A 13,634-nucleotide genomic window follows, 5' to 3' on the forward strand; every position below is an offset into this window, starting at 1 on the left:
ACAGATCCAATATTATAATTTAAGGTTCAGGATGGAGGGACTGGAGGTCCTCATGAGTTATGACAAGCTCCTACATGTTGTGATCACCAAACAAGGTGAATTGAAGCTTTATGATCTTCTACACTGTCTCTTCCTCCCTATGACCAACTTTATTGGCTTAGAGATGGGGTGGAAATAACTAGTGTGAAGGCAGAATGGATAAAACTGCCCAGAGATTCCTTTTGCCCCCTTCTTCATTGAATGCCATCACACACACATTCATTGTTCTAAGCACAGAGCCAGTGATGGGCTCTGCTCTACTTACTGCTCCGAATTCTGAACTAGGACTTGCTGACATTCTCATATATGACATCACTGATGCAGAACTGCTGCTTCTTCTTCATCCACATCAGCTGTACACACTGGTGGATAAAAATGTATTGTTCCTGGAGCAAATGCAAAAACATATTTCAGAGCAAGACATCTTTGTGACAATATGTATTGTTGTTGTTTGTTGTTATATGCTGTCGAGTCAGACCCAACTCATAGCAACCCCTCCTTGGGTTTCCAAGGCGGTATCACCACAGAAGTAGATTGCCCAACCTTCCTTCTGAGGAATGGCTGGTGGGTTAGCAGTCAAGTACCTTAGGTACTACACTACCAGAACTCCTGAAAATATGCATAAAGATATAATATTCTAATACAATGAAACCAGAAATTGATGGGACTGCCTTGTTTTTCCAGATCTCACAAAATTTCCTCCTTTGACAGGGTGCAGTCTTACCCACTTTTCTGTCACTTGTTTTACTTGAAAGTATTTAGGTTTTCCCCCCCTGATAGTTTCTACCTTTCAGTTTCCAGAATTTTCAGGCTTTATGGTATTATGATAATTTTCATGATCAAGATGTTTTATAAAGGGGAATGTTGTTGTTATGTGCCGTCAAGTCGGACCCGACTCCTAGTGACCCCTCCTTGGGTTTCCGAGGCAGTATCACTACAGAAGTAGATTGTCCCATCTTCCTTCCGAGGAGTGGCTGGTGGGTTTGAACCGCCAGCCTTCTGGTTAGCAGTCAAGTGCCTTAGGCACTATGTGTTTCATTATTTACAGAGACACTTTTATCATTAGAAACTTGAAGATAGTCTACTGGGGAAAATATTTTTATTAATATATTCAATTGACAATCTATGGGGCTATGTGGGGAAAATAAATAGTGCATAACCTGACCATACACTGAAATAAATCCAAGAAATTTTAATAAATTAAGCCTTAAAAATATCAACAAAAATATAGGTTAGTTCCTCTCGGACCACTTTGTTGATGTTTTTACGTGCCGTCGAGGCATCTCTAACTCATAGTGACCCTTCCTTGGGTTTCCGAGGCGGTATCTCTACAGAAGTAGATTGCCCAGTCTTCCTTCTGAGGAGTGGCTGGTGGGTGTGAACTGCCAACTTCTGGTTAGCAGTCAAGTGCCTTAGGCACTATGCTACCAGACTCCACTTACAAACGATGGGAAATATTACAGTTGAAAATGTCAAATTACTGCATGGAAAAGAAAGTAAAAAGAAGAAAATAAAAATCAGAAAGTTTGAGGGAAAAATATTTTCTAAATAATGACAAAATGTTGATACCTTTACTTATTAAAAAACTCATCCAAATCAGTAACTCACACTCTTAAGCAGAAAGATAGATAAAGTACATCAGCCACTAGCCCAAATATTCCTGGCAGGCAAGGACTATGTCTTTTTATTCCTAATATCTAGCACTGTAGTTTGTGCTTGTTAAATTTTTCTTGAATTAAACTGAGGAAATAATAATAACTAGCAATAGCCAAGTAATCAAAATGTAAATTAAAACAATTACTTGTCTATAAAGTAAGTGAAGCTAAAAGGAAAAAAGAAATAGCACTCAATGATGACTTGAGTTTGTTGAAACAATTTTTATCTGTTGTTAGGTAACAATTAATTAAGGAGCTCTGGTGGTACAGTGCCTAAGGCATCTGACTGGTAACCACATGGTTGGTGATTTAAACCCACCAGCCACTCCACGAAAGATCAGGCAGTCTATTTCCATAAATATTTACTGGCTCGGAAATCAACTCAATGGCAGTGGGTTTTTGGTTTTTCATATAATTAATAAAATGCTAATAAATGGTGTTGTTGACACTGATAATAGTAAAAAAAAATAATAATAAAAAAGAAACCAGTTTAATATTCTAAAAAAAGTGACAAATAAGCAAAGGCACACCTTTGCTTATTTGTATAGTTTTAGGCAATTATCTACTTCCATAGTGATACTGCTACGGAAACCCAAGGAGGGGTTGTTATGAGTTGGGTCCAACTCGACAGCAAATAACAACAACAACAACAGGCAATTGGTGCTAAAACGCATTGTATATTGTTAAGTGAAAATTAGGGTGTAAGATATATAGATAAACATATATAGATCCATATGAGCAAAACTATATAAAAGATGCTTGAATGAAGGTCAAGAAGAAATACTTGAAATATTAAGAGCAGTTGTCTTTGTGAGATGAAATCATGGATAATTTCATGGTCTTTCATGTTTTCCTATGTTTCCCAAAGTTTCTATAAAAGCAAATATTTTTAATGCCATTATCCACAGGATTTTAAGGCTCTTTTATTATGATAGCCTTAAACAATGGATAAAGGTTAATACATCACACATCACTGGGTTGATTTTTCTTTTCTTGCTTTGAAAACAAAAAGGTTATTTTCAACAAGGTTTGCAGACAATATATCCTTATTTTTTGACAGAAGCTCAACAACTGAGCTACTCCTTATCATCATAAGGAGCTCTGGTTGTATACCATTATCAAGCACTGCACATAGATAAGGCCTGAGATTGCCTGGTTCTTCAGCCTATACTCAGTGCCAATAGTGGGCCAACATTTGTGTCAAAAAAGGTAGCTAGACCACAGGAAAGTAAACAAAAGGCTATTAAGGAGCACATCCTGGGGAGCCCAAAAGAAATCTAGGCTGTGGAGGACATTATTCTGAGTGAAATAAGTCAATTGCAGAAGGACAAATAGTATATGAGCCCATTACTGTAAAAAGACAAAGAAGGATTTGCTTGAGAAAGGGATTTCTGGGGGGGGGGACACATTAATTTTGGGCTAGTTGGGGGCCACATGCTGACATGGGTAAGGGGAGGGATGGTGTAGAGTCTGTGATCACCATGATAGCATTAGGAAAAGGGAGGACACCAAATTGTGCACATAGTCTATAGACAGCAGATGCTAATTACCAACCACTATATCCACAATATTGCATTACCATTAACACCAAACACCAGGCTACAGATAAATGCATAAACAGTTGAGAAGATCAGATGAACAGGAGTCAGTGAACAGGAGTACACTCTAGACCGAGGATAGACTCAGTGGAGGCTAATCTTGCACAGATACCAATGATACAAAATATCTGAAATCCTTACAGAAACAACAGAAGACAGACATAGAGTAATCCCTCACAGACAGCCAGACACTGTGGGAGAGAGATCCAATGGATCTATTGACTCAGGACTATAGTATTGGGGGGACACCAGATTTAGTTGGCACAACAAAATACATGAAAGCCATGTTCTTCATCCTACATTGGTGAGAAGTGACTGGAGTCTTAAAAGCTTTCAAGCAGCCATCTAAGATGCAGCTAATGGTCTCCTATCATCAGAAGCGAAGAAAAGTGCAAAAAAACAAGGGCATTTGGAAGCAATCAGCCCTAGGAACCGATCGCCCGCGAGACCAGCAGAACTAGATGGTGCCCAGCTACCAATGCCAACCACTCAGGAAAGGATCAAATCTGGAGATCCTGGATAGAGTGAGAGGAAAAATGTGGAACGAAATCCAAAAACTCAATAATGACCAGAATTACTGGTCAGATGGAATCTGGTGAGACCCCCAATACTATGGTCCTGGGATACATTCTGGGCCTGGAATAAAACTCACTCCCGGGGGCTGGCTCTCAGCCCAATAGTAAACAAGATGCACATGCAGACCGCTCAACTGAGGGGGATGCACCCACATACTCTATGGAAATGCCTCTCTTGGAGCAATAGACCACGGGGCACCAGAAGGTCAACATGCACATGGAGGTAATGCAGGACACACAGGAGTGCATAACTATGAGGGGCACGGGGGGAGGGTTACTGGGCAGGGTGGGGAGGAAACTGGGTTAGGGTTGGGCATGGTAAATGGGGAGTGAAACTAATGTACAAGTGATGTTGAATGTAAAACAAACTCTTAAAATAAAAAATTTAAAAAAAGAAAAGAAAAGAAATCTAGACTGCAAATCAGAAGCACATTGCTAAAGGCAAAGTTCTAACTGACCTCCAGGGAAAGGCTATTAAAGAAAACCAAGCAAAATATTTGATAAAAATGGAAGAGCGCCTAAGAGGCAAACATCATCTTCTGTACAGTTTCAAAGCACTTGTCTATATTATATCATTTCATGTAATACATACTTTACAATTCATGAAAATCATCATTCGCATTTTGCAGATGAGGAATGGGAGAAGTGAAGTGACTAGTGCAGAGGCACTGCTTGGAGCTTGGACGACCTCCCAGGGTCTGGCTCTTTCTAACTACTGCTGCTGCTTTTGTGGAGAGGCCTATAAAGGTGTCAGGGGAAGTGAGAAAGGGAAAGAGGGCAGGTCCAAACACAGCCCACTCCGCTGGCATAGCTTGGTAAAGTGAACGGTCAGCAAAAAGGGGGAAGACCTCCACCAAGATGGATTGACACAGTGGCTGCAACGATGGGCTCAAGTATAGCAAGTACTGTGAGGGTGGCAGTCAACCCAGCACTGTTTCATTCTGTGGTACATATGTTTGCTATAAGTCAGAGCCGACTCGATGGCACGTAACAACCACCACCACCACCACATGCATTGCATACCAAAGCCTAACCCACTGCCATCTAGTCGGTCCTGACTCATAGACCCTGATAGGGTTTCCAAGGCTGTAAATCTTTACGGAAGCAGACTTCCTCATCTGTCTTACGCAGAGCCGTAGACATTTTGGTTATCAGCCTAATGCCTTAACCACAGCATCATCAGAGTTCCTTGTATGCATTGCTGCGGCTGTTGTTATGTGCCATTGATTTGGATCCAACTCATAGTGACCCCTCCTTGGGTTTCTGAGGCAGTATCACTATAGAAGTAGTTTGCCCACCCTTCCTTCTGAGGAGTGGCTGAACCACTGGTTTGAACCACCAGCCTTCTGGTTAGCAGTCAAGTGCCTTAAGGCACTAACTACCAGAGCATGCATTGCAAGGACCCTGAAATAATGCATCTGAGAATATGGCCTATTTAATTAGCTACTTCCGTCCTTTTTTATAGTGGGGTGGGGTGAGGGGATCAGGACTATGGGCAGTCTAGACATGCTGGAGAATTAGAAACTGGGAATAGGAGGAAACATGGTGTACAGTTCACAGGTTGTTTATAGACTGAGAATTGTTTATAGACACAGTCAGCTGGAGAATCATTATGGCATCTTGAAAATCATTAGTGTCAGAGGAATACTCTGTGAGGATAAAGAGAATAATTTTTTACTTTGCTCCTTACTTATTGACCTGAGTAAGTTAGAAAGCAACAGAATTGGGACGTGAAAGGGATAATACAGGCTGAAGCATGGAAAGCAGAGGGGTGAGGGGAAGTAAAGGTAAATGAACAAGATGTTCTTGAAGTAACTACCAAACAGACATAAATGAATAACTGAACCTGGAAAGCACCCACCACCAACTCTTGAGGGAACTCAAGGGTGAAGCTAGAACTGTTGGGAAAAATAAATAACCTGTGGTGACCTCCACCCCTTTGCTGACTTTGAATTCCCCCATCAGAGTTCAGGAAAGGTATCTCACATTTAAAAGAGATTGTTTCCCTAGAGATTTCAACTAAAAATGCTTCCATAAAAAGAAGTCGAATAAATAAGCAACATTTGAGACAAGAAGGCACTCTGGAAAAAGTCTTTTCCCAGCTTTGCACAAAGTCACATCCTGGCTGCCCTAGTTTATAATCACCATACCTCAAGACAGATAACGAAGCTGCAAGTGGGATAGAGGGGGGGTGCCATGTGAAGGTAGTTTTTTTAAAAAAGGATTAATATTCTATAGTTGGAAAAATCACAATCAAAAAGGCTATAATCAATGTCTATAAAGGCTGTAAATCTTTACAGAAGTAGATCACCCGGTATTTCTTCTGCGGAGCAGCTGGTGAGTTTGAACTGCTGCTCTCTGGTTAGCAGCCGAATGCCTTATCCACTATAACACCAGAGCTGCTTTTTGATTTGTTTTATAAAGTTATAAAAGGTATAATCAAGGGAATAAAGCAGATAATTCATCACATCCAAAATACTTACAATAAGGAGTGGCTCTTTGAAGCTTGGGAATTAATACGCATAATGAGAAGTTTAATCACCTATTAGGGTGTACATTTATAGAAGTGAAAGCCAAAAGTAAGAATCAATTAATAGATTACTGTTTAATCACTAGCTAGAGGAAGACTTCTCTGGGAAACCAGGATGTTCTAAACACACAATAAGAAGGTGATGTTCATTTCCCCACAGCAGTGAAATAGAAGGCAGTAGGCTTGGAATGTGAGAGAGCTCAAGAAGTGAGGAAACAAACGCAGGACTGTTTTCTAATCAGAAAGAGAAATCTGACTGTGCATGGTTTATCCTGTCCAAAGTGGGATGATGCTGCTATCACTCAGAAATAAAACACATTGGAATGGTTGTGCCAAGCCTTGGTCACATGGGAATGGGGAGGCAGGAGGAAAGAAATGTAAAAAAGGGTGAGGAAGAACAAACAGGAAAGGACTAAGAAAGTGCAGCCATTTTGCTAGGCTTCCTGAGGTATACTGCCATCTAGTGGTAATTTCTAGAAAAAACATGAGGAAGACCAAAGCTTGTTTTAATCCCCTAGAAATTTAGTAAGAGGTCAGGTCAGGTTGTGTTCTCCTCAACAAGCGTTCCTCCCACACACACTCCTAGAGAAAAAGGACTATTGTGTGCCTGAAGCTGAGATGTCGAGAGTAAGGCTGATTGACTAGGATTAGGAACAAGCTACTGTACTGAGGTTTTTGCACCCACACAGGTACCACCTACCACTTCTCTGAGACCAAGTAATTCTGTCTGCTGGCTCTGACCTGGGACTGGCACTCCAGTCTGAGTGAAGAAGTACAAGGCTTCAAGGGAGGAGAGGCCTTGGGATAAGAGGAGGAAGAAGGTATTGATGGATATTTCTGGGAGGGCTCCTGTGTTGTTAGAATAAGAAATCTGTTTATTTAAATGAAAGGGAACTTGAAAAACTGGGTGAGTTAGGGAATTGGGAATCCTTGAAAGTATAAAGTGAACAAAAGGCATAAATCTACCCATGACCACCATCGAAAGCGAGTTGTGACAGAGAGTTAACAGGGAGGACAAACTAATGACAAACTTATTGTCAAATCCAACGTTTTAGATATAAATTACATCAGTTCTACAGTTTCTATTTGGTGGTTTTACCCAGGTTGGCTATTACCTTCACCTAGCCGTCAGGCTGTTTGAGAATGATTTATGCTATTATAGGCATTTCTGTGTACTCTGGATTACTAAAGGCCAAACGAGGCCAATAGAAGTGTAATCACTATACACTGAATAGATTTCTAGAGGGTAATATCCATTTCGTTTACAACTGAAAAGAGTTTGAACGTGAACGGTAGGGAAATGGGAAAGGCAGGTGCAAAACAATCCAAGACACTTGTTTTGAAGTATGAGATTGAATAATGGCAAATTTTTCAGTCAAGGACAAATTTTTCAAAATGCATACAGATTATTCTCCTACCTCTGTCTGTACCATAGACATCCGGTATGACCTCATTTCTGACACCAGCCCTAAGATGTCTACAAACTCATGATCCCGAATGTGCTGCAAGAGCCTGTCCAGGGCAATGAATGTTCCTGTCCGCCCCACACCAGCACTGCAAAAGAAAAAGTTCCAGACAGCATATTACTTAGACAGAGTTGTTAAAAATGAAACAAACAAAAAAAAAAACTACAGGTAGCACCATTGTGGAAAAAAAAAATTAATCTCCTGACAATATTTTCAACTTAATTGATTTGCATGCAGTCATAATAGGCATTTTTTTCTAATGTCACATTTCTGCCTATCACAGCCACTTTCCTTAAAGAAGAATGGGCTTACATGGCCTCCTTGGCCACACCATCCTGAGGGCACTCTGCTTCCTGAGGAACATGGTTCCATATAGAGCACTCTGGAGAGCTAGTACCTGCTCCCAGGGAGCTGACACACTAAATGATTCTCTGCCCCCTTAATCACCTCAGGGTTCAGACTTCACCCAGTTGGGAATCTAGTTGAGATGCCCATGACCTAACTCTAGGAGCTCTGGTGGCATAGTGCCTCAGACATTTGACTGTTAACCAGATGGCTCGGCAGTTCAAACCCACCAGCCACTCCTTGGAAGAAAAATTGGGCAATCTACTTCCTTAGAGATACCACCTCGGAATCTCAAGGAGGGGAGAAATGACCGCTAGCCCTGAGCTTATCTCTATAACCTGTGTGTACCTTCAACTGTAGGTTCAGTTTGCCATCCCAGACTTTACTTAGAAATCTTCCCTCTGGTGGATCCTGGGCCTGCTTCAAACTCCCAGAGGTTTTATATAGATGCCTCAAAATGAATTTAAGTATTTGGACCCAGTATCTTCCAAATCCAGTGCTCAGGAGGTAGAGGAAAGTGCAGTAACATGTGCTGGGCAACGGCCCACCTCAATACCCAGTTCTACGTGTTAAAGTCAACTTGTCTTTTCTTCTAATCACCCATAGACCTCCGTGCCAAATAGCTCTGAACTCTATAATGAAATTATACAAATAGAGTAAGTTGAAGCCAATCTACATGTGGAATTTTCTAGCAGAAAAATCCAACACTAAATGCCTGGAGTTCAGAGCTCCACTTTGCTTTTCTACTAAACTCTTCACTCCTTGGACTTAATCTTCTTGGATAAAATAATCTGCTGATGGTCAAACTGGGACTACACCTGCTACCAGTTGTGAAAAGAATCCACAAGTTTGACCTCATTGTTGAGCAGCTGTATTTTCTGCTCTGAATCATTGTGAGAAGAGATCCTTTCCTCTGAGGAAGCAAGGCTTTTAACCTGAGAATGCAAACAATAGTTGACGGCAGGGATATCCTCCATAACTGGAAACTTGGTAGCTAATGAAGCATTTTTCTTTGGAGGAAGGTACACACTCCTCATGTACACACACGATCTCTCGCTTTCTTTCCACCCCTCTCACCATGTGCACATGCATGAGTGTGCGAGCACACACACACACACCATTCTAATTCACAAAGGTCATGGTGTTAGATCTGACATTATACATTTACTCAAGTTAGTGTGGCTTCCGATGCCTCTTCTAACATTCTTATTTCACTCCTACCCCTGTTATGTAACAGAAGCATATATTGATGTCTTCTACTCTTTTAAGACTACATAAAACTTTCACAGTATTATATCACAGAGAAAGATTCTGATGGAGCTTTGTGTACTTGGTAAGAGAACCAAAACAGAACAAAACAAACTCACTGTCATCGAGTCGATACCGACTTAAATTCTAAAATAACTCTTTTTACAAGGAATGAGTGTGGTCCCTGAGTTTTTATAATAGACTGGATGATATATTCTCTTTCATCCCAGTTGTCTGGAAAGAGTCACAAACTTGAAGAGGCATAGCAAATATGTTTCTTTTGTGAACTGAATATTTTCATTTTTTCCTTTCCCTCATCTTGCTTCTGTGTCTTTTCATATTATTGTGGGCTGTGACCAACTATAATTTGACCTTGCATTTGTCAAATTATAAACCACTCAGAATCCTGGTTGGACTAGGGGAATAATCGGCAACCAGCAAGCCTGGATTTCAGCCTAACTCCTCCACACTCTACTTGTATGAACATGTGGAGATTCCTTAACCTTTCTACACCTCAAGGTTTTTTCTTGTCTAAAAGTGGGAATATTTACCTCCAAGGACATAAGATAAAAGATAACTATGTTATGAATTAATTATGTATATAAGACATCAATAAGTTGCAGGCTTTAAAAAATTAAAATTCTACCCCTGAGACTATTACCCTGAAATACTCTTCAAATCTTGAAACAAAACTAGTCCCTGAAGTCATCTTTAAAGAAACAAAAAAACAGTTTAGCTCAAAAAGTAAAGAATGTTATCCTTAAGCATTGCCCTGAAAAAAAGTTATCTTTATGAGACCAAAGGGACAAGAGTAACTCTAAAGCACTGGTGAGAAGTTTAGGGGGCAGGAAATTTAAATTAATGGGGGTGAAACAGAGCAGAAGTAATGAGAATGTTGACACAACGTGAAGAAGGTAACCAATGTCACTGAACAATAGGTGGTGGTGGTGCTGTTACAACACCACCACCACCTATTGTAGAAATTGTTAAATGGTATATTTCACCAAAAATAACATAAAATTTTTAAAAAATCAAAATCTGATTTAATTGTCAACGAAATCTGACTAGGCGTTTATAGAATGGTGGGGTGTTTCCTTTTTAAAACAAAGCCCCTGGTGTGTAACAAAAAATGCATTTGATGAGGTTACCTGCAGTGTATGATCATAGGGCCTTTGCTTTTGGTAGCTTGTTGTCGAACCATGTATACAAACTGCAGGATGCTTTCTGCAGCATTTGCTGTGGGCACGCCATGATCAGGCCAGGCAGTGTAGTTAAAATGCATGACATCCTGCATCTCATCAGCCTTCAGGAGAAAAAGATGAAGAGAAGCATCAGTCAGTCCACAGACAGGATGGCCCAGGCCGCCCTGCAGGATCCCATGCTAATGGTATAAGGAGATGGAACCATGCTGCACTCCTGGTCAGTGTGCTGCCCTTCCCAGCAATTTGTCTGGCACAAAATAGGCCCTGAAAAAAAAGGTTAATTGTATCGAATCTTTAAGTAGTAGGATAAATAGGCTAATCCACACCTGTGTAACTACACAAGACAAAAGCTTAAGTGAATCGGGGTTTGCATCCTTGCCTTCCCACTGAGAAGCTGCATCAGCTTTGGCCAATGAGTTAAATAAACACTGTGGAAAGTGCTGGGGGTGTCCACTTGGCCTCCTTTATCAAGCACCTCTTTCCCAGCTGCTGCTAACCATGCACATCTCTACCCTTCTCCTGATAAGTGCTCTCCATGAAAGGGAGTTAGGAGCCTGGTGGCACAAATGATCAAGTGCTCGGCTGCTAACTGAAAGATTGGCAGTTCGAACCTACCCATTGACTCTGTGGGAGAAAGATCTTGTGATCTGCTTCTGGAAAGATTTCAACTAAGAAAACCCTATGAGGTAGTTCTACTCTGTCACATGGGGTCACTACGAAGTGGAACCAACTCAACAGCTCCCCACAACAACAAAGGGAGACGCCTTACTAGAAAATGCCTAGGAGGTTACAATCCTCCTGCTAAGGGCAGCCCACAGTTAATGACTGCCTGATATGGAGACATACAAAGCCCGCCCCTTGTCTTATGGTGGGAAACTCTGTGATGCCGTTTGCATCCCTGTACTCTTCATGGGGTCAGCTGAACCCACAGCTCTGTCTGGGTGGATTCAAACCTCCAACCCTGCTTAGCAGCCACCCACGTGAGCCACTTGCACTGCCCAGGGACTCCATTTGAGATTATGCTCTCATAAAACCACTTATACAAGAACCTGTCTTGAACTCTGATTCTAGGGAAACTGACCCAAGACACACTCACTGTGAGCTCCAGTTTTTTCATATGTAAGATGGGTCCTATGATAATACCTAAGGCAAGGGTTATTGTGAGGATTAAGTGTGATTATATTTGTGAAGGATAGTGCATAAGCACCAGTAGATGTTGTTGTTGTTGGTATGTGCTATTGGGTCCATTTCTACTCTGTTATTATCACTACTACTACACAGTCACTACCACTTACTCCTATACAGCTCAGTGCATTTGCATGGCTGGCTCTGAGAATATCTAGTAAGTATGTATACTTTATAAATTTATCATACTCAAATTAACTTGTACATCATATAAATTGTACTTCCCTGTGAACTGATTACTGTGGGTCATTCAAGATCCACTTTAGTCCTTACTACTTTGAAGAATAAGGATTTACTATCTTGTTACCAATGGTGAGAAATATTCCAAATGCAGGCTTACAAAGATTTAATTCATCCCTTGTCCTTCAAACTTATTAAGGGTCTACAGTCCACTAAGAAGATGCAATATTATATTATACTTATGGAGAGTTTGTCCTGGCTATGAATTGGGAAATAAAGTTTAGATTTGAGAAATGAATTCCAAAGAGTCAGCAGTCTTGGATGAAGCAAAATTTGTACAAATATAAGTAAATGTATAATCACACTTGTATAAATATAAATACACCAGAAATTCAGCCAGACCTCTGTCCCATTGGCACCCAAGGCCATCTACTTACAATATCATGCAGGACCTCCATTATTATGTTGAAGGGCTCTTTCTTAAACACATAAATCATGAACTCTGCAAAGACGCCTACTCTTACCACTGTCTTCAGGAAGTATGGCAAGAAAGCAACACAGACATAATAAACTGTGCAGAATGACTTAGTTACTTAACACCATGCTTATGCAAGTATATCCTCAACCATTTGGTAACTTTGGTTGCCCAGAAATTTCATGAAAATGCTTGCCCTGTTCACATGCTGAGTAGCATAAGATGTGTACATTGTAGGCAATGTATATATTCTAATAAAGTTGATCTGAAAATGTATCCAGCTAAAAAGTGTAATATGGTTCAAACAGAAGAAATACTTAAAATTTCAGTTGTGTCTTTGCAACTGTAAGGCAAGAGGCTTAGTACTGGGGTCAGTCCTAGTAGCTGAATAAAAAGGCCCCAAATCATTGGGAACAAATAATTTATTTGCTGATCTTTAGTTTACAGTTCTTCCTCAGTTCATGCTAATTTTTAATTATTGGAAAGATGTAAGTTGGATGTAATGGTCACTTTCTTCCTTTCTTGTTAAATAAAAAGAACCTTCTGGTTTTATCTTACTTGGCTATTCCTAAATTCTGTTACCTTGACTTCCTTAATTATGTAATTTATTTATCCTTACACTCTGAAAGTTTCCACATGATTACAGGAGGGATAAAGAGCAATATAAACAAATAAAACAAATAGAAAAACATATTCGTTAGCATAGCACAATGTGCTTTGGCAATTTCACCTTCGTTGGAAGAGCTTAAATTATATACTTTTATAGCCAACAGGGGGCACTCTAATACCGCATGCTAGTAGCTATTGTACAAACACTATTTTTCAATGTTTTATTGCTATTTTACAAGCCATTGACATGGTGTCATTGAGAGACAGGCCATCTTTTAAGATGAAGGACAAGAATCAGTATTGACCATGCAATGATCTATCTAACTCTTCCCTGTGCACAAGGAATAAGCACTGGGGCGGGGGTGGGGAGTGGGGGGGAGTGGATACACCAAAAACCCACTGCCATCAGGTCTATTTTGACTCATGGTGACCCTATAGGACAGAGTAGAAGTGCCCCATGTAAATCTTTATGGAAGCAGACTATCTCATCTTTCTCCCACAGAGCAGCTAGTATGTTCAAACTACCA

The 13,634-nt window shown here is 40.5% G+C and overlaps 1 protein-coding gene across 1 annotated transcript in view; it reads right to left on the reverse strand.

Annotated features, from left to right (window-relative positions):
- Positions 1-320: 320 nt before the first annotated feature.
- Positions 321-13,634, reverse strand: part of PTPRO (protein tyrosine phosphatase receptor type O) — a 159,440-nt gene continuing 146,126 nt past the window's right edge. Inside the window, exons 24-26 of the mRNA XM_042781480.1 lie at positions 10,605-10,759; positions 7,816-7,951; positions 321-425 (exon numbers count right to left, since the gene is read on the reverse strand). Coding sequence (XP_042637414.1) covers positions 321-425; positions 7,816-7,951; positions 10,605-10,759 — 396 coding nt within the window. The remainder of the gene's footprint in view (positions 426-7,815; positions 7,952-10,604; positions 10,760-13,634) is intronic.

The sequence above is a fragment of the Orycteropus afer genome, unplaced genomic scaffold, assembly GCF_000298275.1.
Source record: "Orycteropus afer afer isolate SDZICR_OR568_19922 unplaced genomic scaffold, OryAfe1.0 scaffold00126, whole genome shotgun sequence".
Taxonomy (NCBI): domain Eukaryota; kingdom Metazoa; phylum Chordata; class Mammalia; order Tubulidentata; family Orycteropodidae; genus Orycteropus; species Orycteropus afer.